Below are 23,851 nucleotides of genomic sequence, written 5' to 3'. Positions count from 1 at the left end.
GGCTGGGGCAGTATATATATTACCTAGTATCGTTCTCTGCTGGGTAGTTATAGTTAGGGTTGTGCTTCCATAGGAAATGCATTTTTTTTGTTGCTAATGACTTTGGCACTTTTTGACGAAACTCCAGGAAACTTTCTAAACAAATGCTACCTATTGACTTGTTTGCGCATGGAAAGTTTCAAGGTGATCCATCAAGCGGGGTCTGAGAACATGAGGGATAGGAACTTTAGACACAGCCCAAATTTGGTAGAAAGCTAGATCTTGGTCCAGAAAGAGTGCTTATTGTGTTTTGGTGTAAACATATTCAGTAGTTTTGGAGAAGTTAAGGTTATAAAAATAGTACATACATATATATATATATATATATATATATATATATATATATATATATATATATAGTAATGCTTTGGAGTAACCAAAGAGCCAACAGATTTTCCCCTGAGTTCTGATCGTGATTGGCTTTTAACACCTTAACCAAACGTGGTTTGTAGCCATCTTAGGACTATGGACTCATTAGGCACTGGGGACCTCATTCCCTGGAGCCAAGTTCAGTTAAAAAAGAGAGGGGGGGGCCCTGCGGCCCCCCTCCCCTGGCCTCATTAGGCCATGAGGACCCCATCTTCTAAGGCAAAATTCAATTAAAAAGTGGAGGGGGGCTGCGTACCCCCCCCCGCTGCAAGCCTTATTGGACTCCGGGAACCCCATCCCTGGTGCCAAGTATTTAATAAAGGGAGGGGTGGGGCACAGACTCCTCCCATTTGTCCAATCAGGCCCAGGTACCCCATCCCCTGGGGCTGAAATTCAAGGAAAAGGGAAGGGGCCAATGCAGACTCCCTTCCTGAGCCTTTATCAGCCCAGGAACCCCATCACCACGGCTGTACCTTATTGTAAAGGGGAGGTGGGCGATGCTGCTCCCTTCTACTAGCCTTCTCAGGCCATGGGGGACCCCATCTCCCAGGGCTTTATTTTTTTTTTTAAAGGGGAGGGGGGCATGTGGCCCTCCTCCTGGACCCCATCTCCAGTGGTGTGCTTTTTTTCTCTAAAAGGGGAGGAGGGCCATGCGCCACCACCCCCTGCCCTCCCCTCTCCGAGCCTATGTTGGCCCCGTGGAACCCAACACCCTGGGCCTACGTCATTTAAAAGTGGGTGCACCAACAAATATATTGGAGGTCACAGCACTTGAAACCTATAAATCACTCATATGGCACACTCTTCAGTCCTGAGGGCAGGGTGCTTGGTTACAAGTGTGAGGGTGCCCCTGCATGAGCAGGACACCCCTACAAATATCAGAGTCAATTTTCCTGGCTTTCTAAGTGCGGTCAGCTATTTTAAGATATATATGGACATCAGTCCTTACTAGATGTCTTACTATATGATGGCTGCACCGAACCTGGTCATGTTTGGTGTCAAGCATGTTGGAATCCGAATCTGGTGCTGGAAGTATGATCTTGTGAAATGGGGGCTCCTTAGGAGACCGCAATTTGCTCCCGGTAACAGCCTTTCACGGTCTGCCAGCAAGCTAGTGCTGCTGCTGACCACAGACACGATTCTGCCCTCCTGCTGTTGAGCGGTTGAGCTGAGCTTGAGTAGGGGAAGGTAGAACAATAGGTTTCCTATCACAGGGCGGCATGACAACCTTCCAAACAGGACTCAATGTAATGGGCTGGGGGAGCTTTCCAGCACCACCATACTGCTTTGAATGGCACATTTGGTGCCCTCCTTCCATACTCCAGTTTGAGCCAGTTCAGGAAACCTTGGTTCCCGCTCTGACGTGAAACTGGACAAAGGACAGGAGAGTATGCTCCCCTCTGGCCAGCCTCTCCTCTGGAAGGTACCCAGTCATTGCAACCCCTTCCCTAGGGTTCTTAAGGGCTCCCCTGTGGGTGGGTCCTCAGATTCAGCGTGGAACAAGATTCACCTCTGAAACCAAGACACTCTTCGACTGTCCGGACACTTGGACTTCTTTGGACTTCTACTGGAACCGAAAATGCATCAAGGAAAATTCCTGCTGCTCCTGGTCTTTCTGTTCTTCAAGTCTTCAGCGTCATCTGTGTCTTCATCCAGGTTCAACAGAAGGCCTGTGGGCATCACGAACATCCGAAGTAATCTCCCTTGGAGTGAAGAGTCACTCCTTTGCATCTGCAGGCACTGCAACGAAGCTGACCGGTCTGCTGCTCCTGTCGTCCTACTAACTTCCAAAGACCCAGTGACACAGGGGGTGGTTCTGCAGCTCCCTAGAGGCTGACCTGTTTTCTCAGCAATTTAGAGGACAGTATCGGTAGTTGGAGCCGCTGACACCATACCCCCTATTCACTGTGTTGACTTGCAGTTTCCAAGGCTGGTTGGCTCTGCACTCCAGAGATCTTCAGGCTACAAGAAACTCTAGCCTTTAGAACCTAATCCCTCAAAGATCAGCGTCCTCACTGCATCCCCTGCACCATGGGCCCTTCTTTGCTGAGCGGCTAGAGGTCCTCTTACGACTCCTGTCCCTTCGGCCTTTGGGTCCTCTCAAGCGCTTTCCTTTGCTTTAGTGGAGTCCCTTGCTTGCTCTGGGACTTCTCTGACTGTCCTGCACTTGGTGAGTCCCTTGGACCTTGCTGGTCCCACCATTTGCATGTCTTCGCTCTCCTTGCCACTTGCTTGATGTTGCTCCATCTGAACACTGACCACCTAGACACCAACATGCGACGTGGGACAGGTTTGATAAGGCTTTTAACTGTTTCCATGGTGCCCCTGAACTTTTTACGGGATTGCTAGTAACCCAAAAGCAACACTTCTATCTCAATTACACATTGAATAGTGTTTTGTGGGACTACAATAGCCTGGGATTCACATTTATTTGAGGTGCATTGAGCAAAGTTCACCCCTGTCACCCATGGGTGGTAAAGCACACCTTGTGGAGTTAGGCCAAAGTCGTTACTTGCACAACATTAGCTTTTATTTGTTCTCTCATTGTTTGCATCACCATCGCCGTGCAGATTTGCAAGTAAGCTTAACGCTTTTACCTTCTTCTACTTTGGTGTTGGGCTGTGAACTGTATTTAGGATGGCTGTGGGTTACTAAAAGTAGTGGCAAGCGTCATAGAAATAGACCTTTATATCCAGTGTGTTTGCTTGCAATAACTATTACGCGTGTTTTTTTCACATAATATTTAAAGAAAGTTTGCTTTTGCCTTTGAGTAAAATATTTTTTCAAAACATTATCTTTATCCTAGAACGCAAGTGATCAAAAAACAGAAATGGAAAAAATAAAACAGAAGATAGCAGAAGAAGTTTTAAAGATTGGAGAGCGAAAAGCAAAAATTGAACACGAGCTGAAGGAGGTTCAGGTAAGGATAAAGATATACAAGTAAACTTTTTCCAGTGGATACCCATTTCCACAGATTCTTCATCTCTAGACATGTACCAAGTGCACAACGTTTGATGCTAGTACTACAAAGAGTGACATTAGCTCCCATTTACGTCTGCTACAGAGAGCTTTCACTTTTCCAACGTTTGCTGAAGTTGGCAAATTGTGGCCCTCACCTCCGCTTGAAAATTGAGCGGTGGCGTTTATAGTTCTGGTGGGACCATTATTACATTTTTAAATACCAACACATAACCAAACGAAGAAATCATTATGTATCCATACTGGTAATGGCAACATGATATGTCATGTGCCATCATTTATGTCATGCCACATTGTGGGTGAGATCATTAGTGTTGTGTTTGGTGCACAAGTTATGGCATGAATGGCTATTGTGCAATTTATGGATTGCGGAGATTACAATAACTGCGGAATTCCAGAACTTTTTCTTTTTTAATTCATCACCTTAGGCATGACTGTACTGTATTTTGTAAAGTAAATTTAACATATCACATATAATATGCCTTTGAGTGAAAAGAAATGTGAATCAATAAAATATGTTGTTTGGAATCAGTACTAATAAACATTTTTCTGTTTATTAGCACAGGGCAAAGATCAAATTATTTGTGATTACAATAGTCCGATATAGGTAATTTGATAGATTATTGGTTGTCTCCTTAAAGATTACACGTTACAATCTCTTTGTTGTGGTCAACAACAAGAGCGGTATTCACAAAGCCTTTGTGATGAGATTTGCTTGTGCTGCATTATCTGAAAGAAACACGTTAGTGTTAGATTCCTTACCTTAGAATATCCCCAGGCGTCAGTCTGGATCCGGAAACTTTTGCGTAGCAGTACCCCTGCGCGTCGGTAGGCGTCGTCTGCAGGCGTCCCCTGCGGCTCCGCGTCCGTCGTCGGCGTCGTGCGCCGTGATGACGTCGCTGGAGTACATAGACGCCGCCTCCGCGCGCTGACGTCAGTTCTTCTTTTTTCCGCGCCAGTGGACGCAGATCTGAAGAGCAGTACTCCGGTCTTTGACCAAGTTTTTCAATTGTTTTTTCCTCTACGGTGCCTGATAGGATGCCTGGGGCAAAAAGGTCTTCTCGTCCATTAGTTTGGGCCTGCGGTCTTGACACCGCCTGCCTCTTGGGCCGCTACACCCACTCTGTGTGGGATACGGTCGCGGAGCTGCTGCCAGAATGCCCCATGGAGGTGCGGGCAAAGCTCGGTCAGGCTGTGGCTGAAGGCCGAGATGCAGCGAAATATTCAATTCGGTGTGGTCTTGATACGACCGACTCGCTGGGCAGAGCTATGTCTACGACGGTGGCGATTCGTCGCCACGCCTGGCTGAGATCCGCCAATTTTTCGGCTGATGTCCAGAATACCCTGATGGACATGCCGTTTGATGGCTGTCACCTGTTCGGTGACAAAGCGGACCACGCGCTGGAACGCTTCAAGGACTCCAGGGTCACGGCCAAGTCCTTGGGTCTCTCGACCCAGCGTCAGCAACCGGGTTCGTTTCGTCCCTTTCGTGGCCAAGGAAGGGGCGCCCCCACACGTGCTGCCAGCCACGCGCCGCAACAATCTTTCCAACGCGGTGGCGGCCGTGGAAACCGCCGTGGTGGCGGTCGGGGACAACGGCGGGGTCAGACCACACCCTCCCCCGCAGCATCTACCCCAAAATCCTCCTAGTCCGTGCTTTCGGCCCCATGTGACGCCAGTGGGTGGCAGGGTTCGCCATCACCACGCTCACTGGCGCACGATCACTTCGGACAGGTGGGTGCTGCAAATCGTCCGAAGGGGCTACTCCCTCCCCTTCGAGACCTCTCCTCCAGCCATGCCACCGCAGAACCACCGTGTGTCGGGGGACCACTTGACACTTCTGCAGGAGGAAGTTACGGCCCTCTTGGCCAAGGGGGCCATCGAGCGCGTTCCTGGGCCAGAAGTAGGGCGTGGTTGTTATTCCCACTACTTTCTGGTGCCCAAGAAGGACAAGGGGGGCCTACGTCCTATCTTGGATCTAAGGAACGTCAACGGCTTCCTCCGGAAGGAGAAGTTCAAGATGTTGACGTTAGCTCAGGTCTTGGCTGCTCTAGACCCACAAGACTGGATGGTAGCGTTGGACTTGCAGGACGCCTATTTTCACATCCCCGTCCTGCCGGCCCACCGGCGTTACCTGCGGTTCACGGTAGGCCAGGAGCATTTTCAGTTTATCGTGCTCCCCTTCGGCCTTACCAGCGCCCCACGGGTGTTCACAAAGGTGATGGCGGTGGTCGCAGCCCATCTGCGCAGGTTGGGGGTTTCAGTCTTCCCCTACCTAGACGACTGGTTGTTGAAGGCGGGCTCGCCCCAGACAGTCGTCCACCACCTTCAGATGACGGCAGACCTCTTGCACGACCTGGGGTTCTCCATCAATGTGCCGAAATCACACCTGTGTCCCTCTCAAAAGCTCCTCTTCATCGGAGCGGTTCTGGACTCGGCGCAGTTTCGGGTTTATCCTCCGGAACGGCGGGTTCGGGATATTCAGGCTTTGATTCCCATCTTTCAGCCGCTATCCCGGGTTTCGGTCAGGTTGACGCTGCGGCTGCTGGGACTGATGGCTTCCTGCATCCTTCTGGTGCATCACGCTCGGTGGCGGATGCGGGCTCTGCAGTGGGACCTGAAGTTTCAGTGGGCCCAGCATCAGGGCAACTTGTCCGACCACGTCTTGATCTCGGAGGGCACTGCGAGACAACTGCAGTGGTGGCTTACGGACCGCGATTGGGTCAGGGGCAAGTCCCTCTCCCTTCCCCAACCGGAGCACGTTGTCGTGACGGACGCGTCCCTCCAGGGCTGGGGTGGCCACTTGGGAGAGGCAGAGATCAGAGGCATCTGGTCTCCGGCGGAGTCCCGGCTCCATATCAACCTATTGGAGCTGCGGGCGATTCGTCTGGCACTGAAGGCATTCCTCCCCTTTGTCAACGGGAGTGTGGTGCAGGTGTTCACCGACAACACCACCGCCATGTGGTACTGCAACAAACAGGGCGGTGTGGGGTCGTGGACCCTTTGCCAGGAGGCTCTGCGCCTCTGGCAATGGCTGGAACGTCAGGGCGTGACTCTGACGGTTCAACACCTGGCAGGTTCTCTGAACGCCAGGGCGGACGAACTCAGCCGTCGGTGCTCGATGGATCACGAATGGCGTCTGAACTTGGACGTGGCGCAAGGCATCTTTCTGCAATGGGGAGAGCCTTGGTTAGATCTATTCGCCACCGAAGAGAACGCGCAATGTCATCAGTTCTGCGCGTTGGAGTTTCCAAGATGGCACTCGCACGGCGACGCCTTTCGGCGCGAGTGGAGTTGCGGTCTGTTATACGCCTTTCCGCCTATACCACTTCTGCCCAGAGTGCTGAAGAAGATCAGGCGCGACCGGGCCCAAGTTATCCTGGTGGCTCCGGACTGGGCTCGAAGATACTGGTATCCCGAGCTACTCAACATGTCAGTCGGTCCCCCGATCCGCCTGCCCCTTCAGGAGGACCTTCTGTCGCAGCAGCAGGGGACGGTCTTCCACCCGAACCTGTCCAGTCTCCACCTCCATGCTTGGAGATTGAGCGGCGGCAGTTGAGGCCATTTGACTTGCCTCCTGAAGTCTGTGATGTTATTCTGGCAGCCAGGCGTCCCTCCACTAAGTCGGTATACGCCTGTCGGTGGAACAGATTTGTGGCATGGTGCACAGCAAAGGCTGTGGATCCTCTTTCTGCCCCTCTTTCGGAGGTTCTTCTGTTTCTTCTTTCTCTTGCCCAGCAGGGCTCTGCTCTGGGCACTATCAAGGGCTACCTTTCTGCCCTTTCAGCCTTTTTGAGGCTTCCTGATCAGCCTTCTTTGTTCAAATCCCCGATTGTAACTCGATTCTTGAAAGGCATCACTCACATGTTTCCACCTGTTCCGTTTGTGATGCCTCAGTGGGATTTGAACCTGGTTCTAACCTTTCTAATGTGTGCTCCCTTTGAGCCCCTTCATTCTTGTCCTCTCCGTCTCCTGACTTTAAAGACGGCTTTCCTGGTTGCCATCACCTCTGCCAGGAGAGTGAGTGAGCTCCAGGCTCTTTCTGTCCAACCTCCTTTCCTGTCCATTCATCCTGATAAGGTGGTTCTGAGGACTAGACCTTCTTTCCTGCCCAAGGTTGTTTCGGCCTTTCACATCGGGCAGTCCATCACCCTCCCTTCCTTCTTCCCGCCTCCGCATCCTTCAAAGGATGAAGAGCGGCTCCATCGTCTGGACCCAAAACGTGCGCTTTCATTTTACATGGATCGCACACGCCAGTTCCGGGTGGATGACCAACTGTTTGTTGGCTACGTGGGTGCGAAGAAGAGTCGGGCGGTCTGTAAACGAACCATCTCTCGATGGGTCGTCCTCTGCATCAAAGCGTGCTACTCTTTGGCTCGGAAGGAGCCTCCTGTTGGGCTGAGGGCCCATTCCACTCGGGCCACGGCGGCTACCACTGCCCTGGGCCGGGGAGTCCCCTTGCAGGACATTTGCCAAGCGGCTACGTGGGCCTCGCTGCACACCTTTGCGAGGCACTACTGCCTGGACAGCCAAGTCCGGAGGGATGGCTTCTTTGGCCGTTCTGTCCTCCAGGACTTTCTGGTGTAGTTTGTATTGGTTCGCAGACCCACCACCGGGGTTGGTATTGCTGGGGTATGTATTCTAAGGTAAGGAATCTAACACTAACGTGTTTCTTTCAGATGAACAAGTTACTTACCTTCGGTAACGATATATCTGTAAGAAACATTAGTTAGTGTTAGATTCCTTACCGAACCCACCCATCCTCCCCGTTCTGCGAACTGATACCTAGGGTTAAGGTCATCCCTTTCAGGGCCCTAGTTTTTACATGGCACCAGTGTTGGTTCTCTCATGGCTCTGCGTCTCCTGGCGCGGAAATGCTGTGTGCAAAGAACTGACGTCAGCGCGCGGAGGCGGCGTCTATGTACTCCAGCGACGTCATCACGGCGCACGACGCCGACGACGGACGCGGAGCCGCAGGGGACGCCTGCAGACGACGCCTACCGACGCGCAGGGGTACTGCTACGCAAAAGTTTCCGGATCCAGACTGACGCCTGGGGATATTCTAAGGTAAGGAATCTAACACTAACTAATGTTTCTTACAGATATATCGTTACCGAAGGTAAGTAACTTGTTCGATTTGTCAATTGGTATTTTATTTTGAATGAATACCTCTGATTTAGAACGTTCAAAGGTGAAAAGAGCGTGACATAAACTACATATGTAGATCTATCTGAGTAATATTCTATTTATTCCCATTTTGAAGTCGGGCAGGGGCATTATTTCCACTCAGTGTTTTGCCTCGAATGACCCACTGCCCCTCCCTGTTGTTTTCCATTGCCACAAATCTTGCATTACACTCAGTGCATCCGGTTGTATACTGTTAATATGAAAACATGTTAATCATCTAATATATACCATGTAGCCATTGTAAAAATGTTAAGAGCAATGTATGGTGATTTACCAACACCACCTTATTGAGTTATACAGTCATAACTGCCCCTTTGCACTGCTTATGACCCCTTTCACGTGATGTTAGAAATAACTTTACAAATGCATCATGAATTACATCGCATCATGAGTGATCTAATCAATTACTTCATTAAAGCAACAAACAATTGGTATTTTACACATCTGTTTGGTGAAAGAAAAGCACAAGCCTTGTTTGCATAAGTAAGAAATGTTGGTACATCTTTATGTTGAAAAATAATGTATTCAGTTTAGTCCTGATATAAATTGGACCTGGGCCAAAGTAGCAAGTGAACATTGTTCTTTCAGCTGTTCCATTGCTGCGACTTCTGGGTACGGAGTTAGATCTGTCTTCCAGAGGCTGCAGGACAGATACAGCCTTTGGTTGACTGTGGTCAGTGGGATATAGGTGCATGGCATGGGCTTTGGACTTATGTTCCCTAAGCTCGTGAAACAGCTGGGCACAGCATGCCTTGTTCACATGGGGTGTAACTATGTGCGGTGGCTTCTGTGTGTTGTACTGTTTGCCTTGTGCTCATTACCCACATCCCAGATCCCACAAGGCCATCTGCCAAGCCTCAGTGTCTCTCTTCGATCTTGTCCACTCTCTGCTCCCTCGCCCCTTGCTGTCATTGCCTAAAGAGCATCACATATCTGTGCCCACCGCTGCCTTTGGACAAGCTCTTTGCCCACTCCTCAGTCCCCAGAGCCTCTTGGACATAGCGCCGAGCTTGGAAGTAAACAAGCCATCTAAATGACTGAATTGGTTTAATGTATGCAAGCAGAAGGTCAGAGTAAATAGCCATTTAATTGGGTGGAAGCCTCTGAGAATTACCGAAGAACTGGCATTGTCTTTCCCTTGCTTTCACTTTTGATTAAGAAGATGTGTACAATCGACGCAGGGAAACCAGGGAATGTACACCATTCAGACTTATTTTGTTTGCCGAAAAGCCCTGCCTCATCTTAACAAAAAAAGTGCCGTTACGCTCTTTAATGTGTTCACAAGCTGGGAAAAGTAGCATTGCTCCTGCTGGAGTAAGGGCAAAAGCCTGCTTCTCCTAGCATCGTCAAAGGACTAGAGAGATGCGTTCTTGTATCCCTCCCGCCTTGCACAGGACTGGGGATGTATTTATTTATTTATTAATAAAGTGGTGTCTTTGGTGCAGTCACTTCCCACCAAGGCCAAGGCCACTCTAGGTGCTGAGTGAGGGACATCTTTTCCCTGCTTCCTTGTATATCTGCTCACAGGTCCAGAGGCCAGACCTTGGCTGCTCCAGTCCTGGGATGCTAGAGCTGCTGACATCCATTCCAGTGTGAGAAGACCAGGACCAGGTCAACTTCTCTCAAGAAACGGCAAATGGGCAATAGCAGTTGCCTTGGCACACATTTATCTGCATCTGTTGGGTAGAGGAGGGTAAAGCTGGCTAATAGCTTCCCCAAGTACTGTTAGTAATGACTGAACGAGAAACCTACCTTAATTGAACAGCTTGAGCGCTGCTGTGCCTATGGCATGTCCTCAGGAGTTTCGGGCTAATAGGTAGTTTATGATGTGTCACATTAGAAGACAATAATTTGAAAATGCTGATGACCATGTACACTATCACTGTACTATTGATTGATGTTGGTTTATCTTTTTCTAAAGCCTCTAGTGAATGAAGCAAAGTTAGCAGTTGGAAACATAAAGCCAGAGGCCTTGTCTGAAATCCGATCATTGCGTATGCCCCCCGATGTTATCAGAGATATCCTTGAAGGAGTTCTTCGCTTGATGGGCATCTTCGATACATCTTGGGTTAGCATGAAAAGGTAAGCTCATCTTTTTTCTCTTATCAACCTTATTTCTCCTCAGAACCTTAAATATGTATTTTCTTATTCCCACTTATCATCTGCCATTTCTTTCCTCCATTTTGTGGGCCGTGTGGTTTAATTTGTTGTAATGCTTTCTCAAATAGTTTCTAGGTCCAGACTGAGAGCAATGCCCCGTGCCTCCTGGGAATTTGGTGGTTACAACATTTAGATCACTTGTGCACGCAGGGCTTGAGTCCCCAAAGATATTTTCACATGAAAGTTTGGCTCACAAGGGCAAATAGCCTTTTTCACAATTATAAAACCACTTTTGGACTAATGATGGTTTTGCGCTCTTAAACAGTTGTTTGCCTAAATCGACTATCAGGCCTGACGATAAGGCATTATAGGACTGCAGTGCTCTGATGACATTCACAATCTCCCTTCTGACCGTTTCTCGTCCTGGGAAAGATGGAATTTTACTGAAGACAAGGGCGGGAATTGCCTTTTCCATGATAGAAAGCAGACGTGATCATCCAAGTGGTTTCTCGTTTGTTAAGGAAACATATTTCCCCTGTTGAGACCAAAAAAAGGAAAGAAAAAGTTATCAAGTTTTCAGAGAGCCATTTTCACTTGCTCTTAGGTTCTCAACAGTTTACAGGTGTAACCTGGGAAACCTTTTGAATTCCAAAAATGAGCAACTCTACACCCAGGCATATTCTTAAACCTCGAGCTGTAGATTTACTCATTTTCTGAGAATCTGCACCATGGTTTTGTATCTTGAACAGTGACACTGCTTCAGTTATTCGAAGGTTTCACTTTTCTATTCAGATTTGCTTTTCAAATACCTCTTCCTCTGGACTTGCACCGTTGACTACACACTGGTGGACTTTACTGAATTTATGATGTTTACGTGGAATAAGCGGGCGATACTGAAATCAGTGATACCAGACAAGAAAACAAACTTTGAGGGAAAAATTAAGAACATCTAGATACCCCATCATCCACTATAGATCCTTTATTAATGCTTAATGAGACACAAACGCTGACAATGGAAGTAAATTGTACAAATCCAATGGAGTAAAGAATCACTGTTCGCAATCTTTCTCCTCGAAGCAGGCAAGTTTGAGGTTAAAAGACCAATGAAACAAGCTAAAGAGTTTACAACAGTAATCTCTAAAGAAACGACCTTATTGAAACCACATGAAGCGGCGCGGTTTATACAATTGGATGAGTGCTTTCTGAAGGGAAAGTAGTGCTCCACTATGACATGCTCAAACGACTTACTAGCAGTGGATCAGATGAATGTGCTAAGGTTGTTGTGTCAAGGAGCTCCTAAAGTAAAGCGCTAACTTCACCCAAATACTTAGGTCACCTTGCAGACCTCATTTATCCCAACCGAGAAAATCAAAGACAAGCAAGTGTGTATGATTGGCCCACATTAGAAACTCGGCAGGAATGACTGGATTATATGAAGTTTAGGTCGCATCACCAGGAAGTGCCCATGATAAATGTATAGTAAATCAGGGAGAAGTCTCTCCACATAAGCCATATATTTTCCACTCATAAGGTTACAATCAAGAGTTAGGAACATTAACTTTATGAACATTCCCTGTATATAATAAACTTTAGTTAGAGGTTTCCGTGGAAAATGTGTCATTTTTTTACACCTTCCAGGAATCCACACAGGAAGTCCTCGTAGCCGTCAATGCATATTTGTGAGTGTGGATTTCTCCACCACTCAAACTGTGAAAAGTGGGTTCCATAAACACCACACCACCTCTCCTTTAACATAATATGGGAATTTCGATATTTGTAAAAATTATACATAATATCCTTTCTGGCACGTAGAAAGACTTAAAAATATATCTAAGTATTAACTATGGTAAGTAATTTATATTTATTGTCTACTTCTTTAGTAAGTTATTGCACTTAAAAAACTATGAACAAATGCTATTGCAAATTATCTTCCTCTGAACAATGCTTTTCCTCATCTCTCTCAGGATTTGAAGTGCTTTAAAAGGAGTTTATTTTCAAATTAAATAGTGAAAACCACATAGAAAAAGTTATCCAATTTTAAAGAAAGTTTATATGGAAAATCAGTACAAAATTTGATAGAGCCTACAATTGTGTTATTTGATGCTGTTAAACAGTGAATTATGTCTGTATTGTTCTTACTTGTGGTGTATGTTCATGAATCTGCCTAACATTTATTACAGCTTCCTTGCTAAAAGAGGAGTTAGAGAAGACATAGCAACCTTTGATGTCAGAAATATCACCAAGGAAATACGAGCAAGTGTAGAAGAACTTCTAACACAAAACAGAGCATCTTTTGAACCAAAGGTAACAACGTTACAGGTCCTATCTTTTTATTCAGGTTTGACCATCACAAACAGTCTTAATTCTCATGGATAATGCCTTGTTAGGCATTCCTATTCCTTCCTACATAAATAGTCATGTCAGACATTGCTAGTAGCCCCAAAACACCAATATGTGATTATCTAATAGCCTTGAAGGTCTCCTCTTCTAGGATTCCTTTGATCCGAGCTATCACTACCAGTCTTATGCTGGGCCAGTTATACCCCATTAGGCTCTAAGACCCTCAGTTGCCTTGACCGGTGAGTTTCCTAACAGACTTCCATATTCAATTAATTTTGTACCTTGATACCTAGTCTGCTGAAGTTTATGGCTTTGCTTCTAGTGTTCCAAGAGTTTTGTTTTTGCTAAAAGTATCCTCCTAATGCCCTTTAGTTCATGCACATCTTTCTTTTGAGGTATTTCATTTTCCACCAAATCACTCGAATTTCTATGTGGAAAGTGGATGTTGTCTTTGGCTTACACTATTGAATGTCAAACACAAATGCTCCATTGCGAACGTTTTCATTTTCCTCTTGTCAATCAAATTGGGGGAATGCTTTTTGAAAACTTAAGGAAAATGGCAACCATAAGGTGTATGCAGTTTCTCACTCTTTGCATAGTCTTTGCATAGTCTGATTCTCTCGGTTCGGGCGGAGAGAAAGGATTGGACCTAGCCGATGGTGGTTCCTTGTATCCCAGCGTTGTGATGTCTGGCTGTGAGTGTGCGATGTGAGATGGTGTTGAAAGCTGCGGAGAGGTCTTGCAGTACGAGAGTCACAGTGTGTCCCTGGTCAAGTAGCATGAGGATGTCGTCGGTGGCTGTGAGGATGGCAGTCTCAGTGATGTGGTTGCTGCGGAATCCAGACTGGGAGGTATCCAGGATTGAGTTTGCTTCAAGAAAGGCGTCATTTGGACGTTTACGAGTCTCTCTCTGACTTTGGCCGCGAAGGGGAGGAGAGAGATGGACCGGTAGTTTTTCAGGTCACGGGCTGGTTATCACCTCATCAAAGCAGCATGGCTAATACACCTAACTCTGACTAATCAACGACAGACCTCTGGAACGCTACATTTTGGCTTACAGACAAGAAAGTCTTAGAACTTCTTATCTGTATAATTTTTGGATACATTCAACAATAGCATATTGTTGGATTTATCAATACTATTCTAGAAAGTCCTTGAATTATATTTTTACGACATCCTTGACATTAGTTATTATTTAATAACTTCTTGCACTGTTAATCTATGTGTCTGGGGTTCTGCAATGGAGAAAATGCACTGGGAAATTTCTCCAATATCAGTGCTTATAAAACATCTTTTATATCTACCTGCCTATATCTACAGCAGGCCCCCACACCCCTGGGATACCTAGGGGAGACTTTAGGGCTTCTGAATATGTAAACATATTGCACATTTTCACTCCACAGTGCTCCTAGCACACAACTCGATTTTGGGAAGCACTTCACTGCAATGACCATCAAGACTACCCTGGATAGTGGAGGCAAGGCCGTAGTAATATTATTAGACCTTTCCGCGGCTTTCGACACTGGGCCCCATGCCCTTCTTTTGCAGAGACTTCAGGGCTGTGGCATTGGTAGCACAGTTCTTCGGTGGCTCACTTCTTATCTGGAAAGCCGCCAGGAAACTGTCTAGTCCCCCCCTTTATGAGCCCCTAATCCCCTGCTGAATGTTGGTGTCCCACAGGGTTCTATCTTGAGCCCTACCATGTTTAATGTGTTTATGGCAACCTTGGAGCTTCTGGCCGAACTATTTGGCGCTAAAGTAATATCTTACGCCGATGATACACAGCTACTGTTTACCTGGGGTAAGGATATGCCCTTGAATGGGACCATGATAAACACCTGCCTGTCTAAGGTGTTTACTTGGTTTAAACACTACCAATTGTTGTGTTCTGATAAGCCAGAAATCATTTTTTTTGCACAACCCTGGTGAGAAATGGCGCAATTGGTGGCCACAGAATATGTCTCCCCTGCTAATTTAGCTACTACTGTTAAAAATCTTGGAGTGAATCTGGACTCAAACATGTCCATGAAGTCTCAGGTTCAAGCAGTGGCCGGCACTTGCTTTGGACTACTGCAAATGCTGCGAAATTTTCTTCCACTTCTCCAGTCCCTCATAGGAAAACAGTGGTCCAAGCATTGATTAACTCCCACCTTGATTATGTGAATGTCCTGTACTTAGGTCTTCCTGACTATCTTTTGTGCCGATTACAGGTGGTGCAAAATCCTGCGGCAAGAGCCACACTGATGGTTGGCCACCGGACACACATGACTCCACACCTGAAGTCTCTTCATTGGCACTCCAATGTGAAAGAGGACTCATTTAAAATCCCTGACATTGGCCTATAAGGCCTTTCACAATACCGGGGTCTCATACTTGAGGAACTCAATACAGCAGTAAGCTTCATCTAGAAATCTGAGATCGTCCACACAACAGCTCTCGACTGTTCCGAGCTTTCCCCATTCCCTTCTGGGCGGACGTTCCTTTCATGTGGTGTTGCGGGCATCCTGCTCATACACAGAACTGTGTACAGGGAACCAGGACCTCAGTGAATTGTGGTGTACCAAAAACTCACCTCAGTACCTAGAACACCCTAACGGACTAGCATCAGTGTCTTATTAGCTCTCTGTCCTATAGGGAAGCTACCAATAATTAGACATCCCAGAACATGCGACTTAGGTTACTCTCAGTATTGGTGGGAATCAAGAACATTCTTTCGTTTGTTATTCTCATACCAGTCCACAACGTGAGTAAATAGAGACACAGAAAAGTGTAAAATGTTTATTTTAACGACGTGCTCTAAGATGCAGTATTTTTGCTAACGTAAGCAGGCATATGATTAAAAATAATACGATCAGCAAGGTTACAATTCCATAAAACACAAAGGGAGAAATCATATTATAATGATAGTGGAAAGAGGACCTATAGTGCCTTTTGTACCACCCTCCCCAGCTAGGAACTAGGTTTTATAATAATATATAAGGGAACCCCATACCTCCAAGATCAGAAGAAGTGAATCACATCAGGATCAGCATAGCTCTCTCTCTGGAAGAGGATTTTCTCCAAGTGCCCTCATCATGCATGCAGTGCAATATTAAAGGCTCTAGGATTTCAGTTAGCTGCAGCTGTGTGCATGTTGTGTCTAGAGCGTGGGCCGATCAGCCCGAATAACAGCTTACATTGTTATGATAACCTTGGAGGCTTCTGCACAGACTGTACAGACGGAGGTCGCGATGTAAGTCTAGGGATGTTGAAAACAAGCCTTTATCATGTGAAGATTTTCAAGCAGTCTAACTTACAACAACAGTTACAGTTACATGCAGTGTGCAAAATAGCAAAATGGTGTTTAAACGTCTAATAAGCTTATGCTAACATAGCAATGTGTGCACTCAGGGCCCTGCCTTCAATACAGAGGTACAAAAGGGGGTGGTGATGGACGGAGCTTCTGAATCAATCAAACACTCACACCCAGTCAAAAGATCTGGGTTGAATCCATCACCGTTCTTTAGCCCACTCTGCCACCCCAGCTCAGACATGGCTATATGCAAATCAGTCTGACCCTGTGCCTCATGGGAACAGTCCAGCCCGAACTGCCAAGCCATGTCTTCCCTGGACCGAAAACAAGCTTCCGAGGACCGGTTTCTGGCTTTCCAGCCGTCTTCAGCCCGGCTTGCTTGAATCCAGTGGCAAAGTGAGCAAGGGGCTCACGTCTGAGCATACCCTGCCACACTTATGGTAGCCAAAAGCGGTACAAAAGGGGGTGGTGATGGACGGAGCATCTGAATCAATCAAACACTCACACCCAGTCAAAAGATCTGGGTTGAATCCATCACCGTTCTTTAGCCCACTCTGCCACCCCAGCTCAGACATGGCTATATGCAAATCAGTCTGACCCTGTGCCTCATGGGAACAGTCCAGCCCGAACTGCCAAGCCATGTCTTCCCTGGACCGAAAACAAGCTTCCGAGGACCGGTTTCTGGCATTCCAGCCGTCTTCAGCCCGGCTTGCTTGAATCCAGTGGCAAAGTGAGCAAGGGGCTCACGTCTGAGCATACCCTGCCACACTTATGGCGGACAAAAGCGGTACAAAAGGGGGTGGTGATGGACGGAGCATCTGAATCAATCAAACACTCACACCCAGTCAAAAGATCTGGGTTGAATCCATCACCGTTCTTTAGCCCACTCTGCCACCCCAGCTCAGACATGGCTATATGCAAATCAGTCTGACCCTGTGCCTCATGGGAACAGTCCAGCCCGAACTGCCAAGCCATGTCTTCCCTGGACCGAAAACAAGCTTCCGAGGACCGGTTTCTGGCATTCCAGCCGTCTTCAGCCCGGCTTGCTTGAATCCAGTGGCAAAGTGAGCAAGGGGCTTACGTCTGAGCATACCCTGCCACACTTATGGCGGCCAAAAGCGGTACAAAAGGGGGTGGTGATGTACGGAGCATCTAAATCAATCAAACACTCACATGGATTAAACCCAGATCTTTTGACTGGGTGTGAGTGTTTGATTGATTCAGATGCTCCGTCCATCACCACCCCCTTTTGTAACGCTTTTGGCCGCCACAAGTGTGGCAGGGTATGCTCAGACATGAGTCCCTTGCTCACTCTGCCACTGGATTCAAGCAAGCCGGGCTGAAGACGGCTGGAATGCCAGAAACCGGTTCTCGGAAGCTTGTTTCCGGTCCAGGGAAGACATGCCTTGGCAGTTCGGGCTGGACTGTTCCCATGAGGCACAGGGTCAGACTGATTTGCATATAGCCATGTCTGAACTGGGGTGGCAGAGTGGGCTAAAGAACGGTGATGGATTCAACCCAGATCTTTTGACTGGGTGTGAGTGTTTGATTGATTCAGATGCTCCGTCCATCACCACCCCCTTCTGTACCGTTCAATACAGTGGCAGCCGCTCGACTCTGGAATAGCCTGCCCTCATTCTTACGCCAGGCTCAGGATCTTCTCAGCTTTAGACGTGGCTTAAAAACCTGGCTCTTTTCTCAATAAGCAGCAGATATATGTGTGCTGGCATTGCTCTGTCACTGGTTTCTCATTTTCCTAGCGCCAGAATACTCCTGGGAGTAGCTGCGCGCTCTACAAGTGCCCAGTGACATAGCATAACAATGTGTGGAGTGAAATGTGCAATTTTACTAACCCTAGGGCATATAAAAAACCTTTTATAAGGACTCTCCTTACAAATATATGACCTCCTACCCCTGGGACACCTAGGGGAGACCGTGGTATACCTAATATGCCAAAACATTGTAGTTTATAAATTTTTAAGTGCACCAAACACCAAAGTCGAGCTTGGGCACAATTTGCATTTTAAAAGCAGTCCTGCAACACAGGTCTGCTGTTAGACTGATCTCAGGCCTCAGAAGTGCACCCATGCCAGTGCAGAAAGGGCTGCTGGCCTCTAAACTGCCATGCCTAAATATGTTCTAGGGACTTAAAGGTAGTTTTGATCCCCCTGCCCTATTATGTACTAGAGCCTTATAGGGGAGGTCATGCGAGTCATAGGGGTACCCTAACCCATAGTGTACCCTTGTATATGTAGGTGATTTCACTGTATTCTAAGTGTCTTTTCAACATAACACTGACCCTGTGCCTGGTTAGACTGAGCCCAGGGACATTCAGAGTCAGTTACCACCAGTACCTGTCAACAAAAAAATGGGTGTGCCCAGGGCACAAGGATGACTTCGCAACAGTGAAGTACACACCAGACTGATCCCCTCAAGGTGAAGTTATCTGACTTTTTGTTGTTTGTTTAGCCTTTCCTGCCAAACTTTACTCTGGGTACAGGATACCTTTCAGCTCTTTCAGCCTTTTTACAGTTACTGGACCAGCACCAATAATTTAAATCACCTGCTGTGATGTTTTCTTTGAAAGGCCTCAACCTGTTTTGTCCCCCTCCTTTGTCATACCATAGTGGGACCCTAACTTTGCACCTAACTTTGCCCTCTCATAGTTGATGTGCACTCCATTTGAGTCGCTTCACAGCTGTCCCATGTGGCTTCTTACCCTCAACACAATTTTCCTTGTCACCATAACATCAGCACGGTGAGTGAGCGAACTTCAAGCTCTCTGTGTCAACCCACCAAACACCACTCTCTTCCTGACAAACTGGTCTGATGACACAATGCTTCTTGACCAAAGTTGTGACGTTGTTCCACTTCAGTCAAACCATAACCGTGTTGTTTACCTATGCTTCACCTCACCCCTCAAAGGAGGAGGCGAGATTTAATCGATTGGACCCCAAAAGAGCACTAAGCTATTACCTTGATCATACCAGAGAACATTGGGTGGACAATTAACACTTTGTGGGTTTTGGTGGAGTGAAAAAAGCAAAGCCAAGCAGAGGTGGACCATCATGCTCTGCATCAAAATCTGCTACGCACTGGCCAAAACACAGCATCCAGAAGGATTGCAGGCTCATTCCACTAGGGCCAAAGCTGCTATCACTGTGTTGTCATGCAGAGTTCCTTTACTGGACAACTGTCAGGCAGCTACGTGGGCCTCTAAATCATACCAAAAAGGAGATAGATATACTCCTGCCATACATCCTCCACAAATAACCTATATCACACAACTGAAATGGCATCCTTCTTTCCCTGTTCTGTTTTTAGGGCAAAAGGAAAACAATACGCTACAAGATAGTGACCACAACAAAGGATAAAGATATTGAGCGTAAAGGCCTCACCCACACTTTTATGGCATGCTTCATCATCAGCCAGTCTCCGACCAACCATGTTAAGATGATACTAACACGGTGGTCTCAACCTCGTTAAGGAAGGGGATCAGAAATGTAATGTTCTGGTCTTACCTTGGATCCATTTAATCATACATTAGCCTAAGTTTAAATCCAGGGTTTTCCTTTATTGGTGGGTACACTTGGTTGGATTAAAACGTGGATGTTACTTGGAGTTTATGTCTTGAGCATTACATCAGAATATAATTGCCAACATGTTTGGGCCTCAAATTGGATCCCTCATAGGAGGGCCAAGGACCTTTGCAGGAGCAATCAGATACCCCTACTGTCAGTCACTCATGCACCTTCCAAGTGCATGATGGTAAGAAAAAAGTCTTACCTGTTGGGTATGCAGACGGTACAAGGTATCCAAAGTTGGTATACGTTATTTGTGAACAGCATACACTATGTATCTATGCTTTATTGTGTTAAACTGCTTGGTCTTGTGTCCTGCATCTCACACGCATACACCCATCATGGTACACACATGAATTCACATCACCCGTAAACATATGTGTAAAAACAAACTTGTGAATCATGCATACTTTGTGACATTACTTACCCTATATCAGTCGGGTGTTGTACCATTCAGACACATTGGGAATGAACCTCTTCTGTAGTCACACACCTGTGTGAGAGAAGAGGTATAGGTCACAGCCCATGACAATCAAATTAAAACAAACATATTGGGACACAATGGAATAGTTGCTTGTCATGTCTTATACATCTACATCAGCCGAGCAAAAGAGCACCCCCTTCAGTTGTCTTTTCCATTAGTCATATACAGATTAACTGATGGTATCTTACAAGTTTGTGCCTTGTATGTCGAAACTTATTAATAGGTGTTATATATCAATATGCCTTCTGTGAAAAGGGCAGGTCACTCCTACCTATAGTCATTCATGTTTTATCGTTATTGCCATGTCTTAGTGTATTATATGGTCCATGTTAGGTGCAATTATTATTTTTTATTTTATCTACACCTTTAAGTGTATTTTTTTTTAGACTATTCTTTCTAAGGTAAGGGTCCCGTGAACCCCCCTAGTCTGGACCTTGACAAAGTAAAACCGTGGTGGCATGGGGCCATGTAAGTATGGTTGTTCAGTCATGATTAGTGATGTGTGGTACCACGTGTGTTAAAGCATTTCTTACGATCTCTGTTAAAAATTTGGCTCAGAAAAGTACTGGCTAAATGCCTCTTGCCTCATCTTTTTTATTTTAGTGTATGAGGACCAAAATGGTTTAATCCCAAATGGAATACCTCTTATAACCTCCAGCGTCTGTACTGCATGTTTTATGAAAATCCCGCTGTTCACCTGGCCCGAAGCAATGGTCCTCTCTTTAGACATCCCGGAAGCTTTATACCCTATGCTGGCCCAGATACTCCTGGGAGACGGAAGGTGGAAATGGGTTGTACTGCTGCTTAAGGGCACAAGAGCTCAGGCCTGTACCAGACACACCATTTTGTTCCCCTTCGTTATGTTCTGTGGCACCAGGCAGAGCTTCCCCCTCTCGCTGATGCATTTTGCCTTGGCTGTTGAGCCCTATGCATGGATACTGCATGCCAGAGGGCGTAACAGAGGAAACCCACTGCATGACAGAGAGCACTTGGTCTTGCTTGATGTGACGAAATGCTCCTCTTACTGTGAGATGCCCACAAGACCTGTTGTGCATGGAGCTGTTAGAGGCGTTTGGGCGGATCTCCGGGCTTTGTGCTAACTGGTTAAAAACCCATGCCTTCCCAATCTCCCCAGATTATGCAGCCCCTCCAACCCTGGTGCGACTACCAGTGGGCACCCAGAGTTTTTAAATACTTAAGTGTCAAAGTATATCATGCAGACAAGGATATTATCGAGGGCAACATGGGTGGAGCATTACGTGGCCTGAGAGCATTGTGGCATTTTGGTGAACACTTTGGCTCCCCATAATGGCCAGCATAACCCTTTCAGACCCTGAATACACTCCTCTCGGACCAAATTGGGGATGGACGGCATGACCGAATGTCACCCCGTACTCTACAGAGGCCAACCGACAATGGTGGGCTGGGTGTCCTTGTCTTTGAAGTTTCCTACTACACTGCATAGTTGCAATGTGTGACCCAGTTGGTAGTGGGAATAGGTCTGGCGGAGTTAGGGAAGTTTGGGGATGTGAGTAGGGAGGGAGCGATAGTAGCAATGGTTCTGGGAGTATTAATGTGCCTGACCCGGAAATCCAGGCTCCTACAATCAGCACTCCAGTATAGAAAGAGTTGCTTGTCCGGATGGGCCTGGCCCCCCTGTAAACTGCCACGCTGCCGCTAGTTAGATTGCCGACAATGAGAGGGTGTTTCCTGATGGCGTGACACATGGCAACCTGGCCGGAAGCAAACTTAGTGACGCTGGGTGACAGCTACAATGAGTGGACCATCTGCACATTGGATGAACTGATGGTGGGAGACAGCCTTGTAGACTTATGCGGCAGTAGTACAGGCGCTGCAGGGCCTCTGCAGGGTCTCAGACGGAGAGCCACCCATGCATGACCTCCTGCAGACATTAGGAACATTTGGACAGGGTAGCCACCTGATCTTGTGGCTCTACAGAATTTCACAGGCAATGATTGTGGATGCACTACTGGAACTACAAGACAGATGCAAGGCTTATACTGGACAGCAGCTTGCGGGGCAGGGAAGGGAAAAGACTCTAGCACGCACATTCACGTCAACCTGCAACACAAGATTTAAATCCACACAGTTTGACTACCTACACTGCACTTGCCTCTCCCCACAAAGTCTTAACATGTTGCAGCACATCACAAACGCCTGCTGGCCTGGCTAAGCCCTTGTAAATGCAAATTTCATACACATGGTGTGGGATTGCCCAATGATTGTGAACTTCTGGACACTTGTTGCAAGTTATATAAAACGTAACCTTGGTGGACACCAGATATTCAGGGCAGACATGTGCTTTTTAGGCTTCTACCACATACTGCCCGAGAAACAAGTATTTGCAATGCAATAGGTCTCACATTTACAAGAGTTTGAGTTATTGGCAATGCAATAGCTTAAACTCTCGCAAATGGAGACCTATTGCATTGCAAATATTTATTTGTTTACTATCGCCCATGCGCTGCTTTCACATTCATGGAGGCCACACCCCTTTCTCTAGACAGGCTGCGTCTAAAGAAAGGGGCGTGGCGGACATTAAAGTGAAACCGTGGCATGGGGCTTTTTGACAAAAAAAAGCATATGTTTGTCAAGTTGACAGACAGATGTTTTTTGTGTAAAAGCGCCCATGCCACTCTTTCACTTTAACCAGCCGCACACCTTTCTTTAGATGCGGCTTGTCTAAAGAAAGGAGCACGGCCTCCATGAATGTGAAAGCGCTGCATGGGCACTAATAAACAATCAAAAAAAAGAAAGAAATAATAAGTAAGTGCTACAGCTATGCCTAAAGCGGGCTGCACTGCTAAAATAAAGAAAGAAAGAAACACAGCGGCTATAGTTAAAGCGGACCGCCATTAGTAAATAAAATAAAAGCGGGCAGCGTGCTGCGACGTAGAGGGTATAATAGGGGCAAATTATGAAACAAAATAGTTCTGACAGCCAAGATAAAGCAGACCGTGTAACAAGACAAGTAAAGTAAAAGGTCCAGTCGTTATGGGAGGTAACAAATGCAGACTAGGCGGTACCTACGAGGGACTAACACGCCTAATAATGACTCGGAAACCATCGTTTACGAAGGACAATGACACAAACCAATTAAAAATATGGGTGGAGAGTTGGCGGGGGTTCAACGCCATACTCCAATACTGCATGCCTCTCAGCAGCACATGCGCTGCCCAGGCTCGACCTAAGGAACGGCTGATAGATTCTTGAAGCTGGCATTGGCAGTCGCATGCTGGGATATTACATGCCTCTAGAAATGCCTGACAGGTCTACCGCATAGTAGGTGGAGGTCAGAGTTTGAGAGCTGGGTGAGGGCGGAGGGAGAGGCCCTCTGAGACGAGGAGTGGAGAGGGAGTCGTAGATCACCCCGGGTGGAACAATGGGCAGATGTATTGTCCACTTTGTCGAAGTAGAGGACGAATAGGCTGGTACCACTCTGACCTTCTTGTGGGCAGC

General features: G+C 46.9%; 1 protein-coding gene across 3 annotated transcripts in view; it reads left to right on the top strand.

Moving 5' to 3' along the window:
• DYNC2H1 (dynein cytoplasmic 2 heavy chain 1) overlaps positions 1-23,851 on the top strand; it is a 1,560,829-nt gene that overhangs the window by 799,150 nt on the left and 737,828 nt on the right. For all 3 annotated transcript variants that reach the window (XM_086935265.1, XM_086935264.1, XM_086935263.1), the window contains exons 56-58: positions 3,215-3,328; positions 10,496-10,656; positions 12,855-12,978. In XM_086935265.1, coding sequence (XP_086791391.1) covers positions 3,215-3,328; positions 10,496-10,656; positions 12,855-12,978 — 399 coding nt within the window. The remainder of the gene's footprint in view (positions 1-3,214; positions 3,329-10,495; positions 10,657-12,854; positions 12,979-23,851) is intronic.

This window comes from Lissotriton vulgaris, chromosome 8 (assembly GCF_964263255.1).
Source record: "Lissotriton vulgaris chromosome 8, aLisVul1.2, whole genome shotgun sequence".
Classification (NCBI taxonomy): Eukaryota; Metazoa; Chordata; class Amphibia; order Caudata; family Salamandridae; genus Lissotriton; species Lissotriton vulgaris.
Note: the sequence above shows the minus strand (reverse complement) of the source record. Positions and strands in the feature narration are given on the sequence as shown.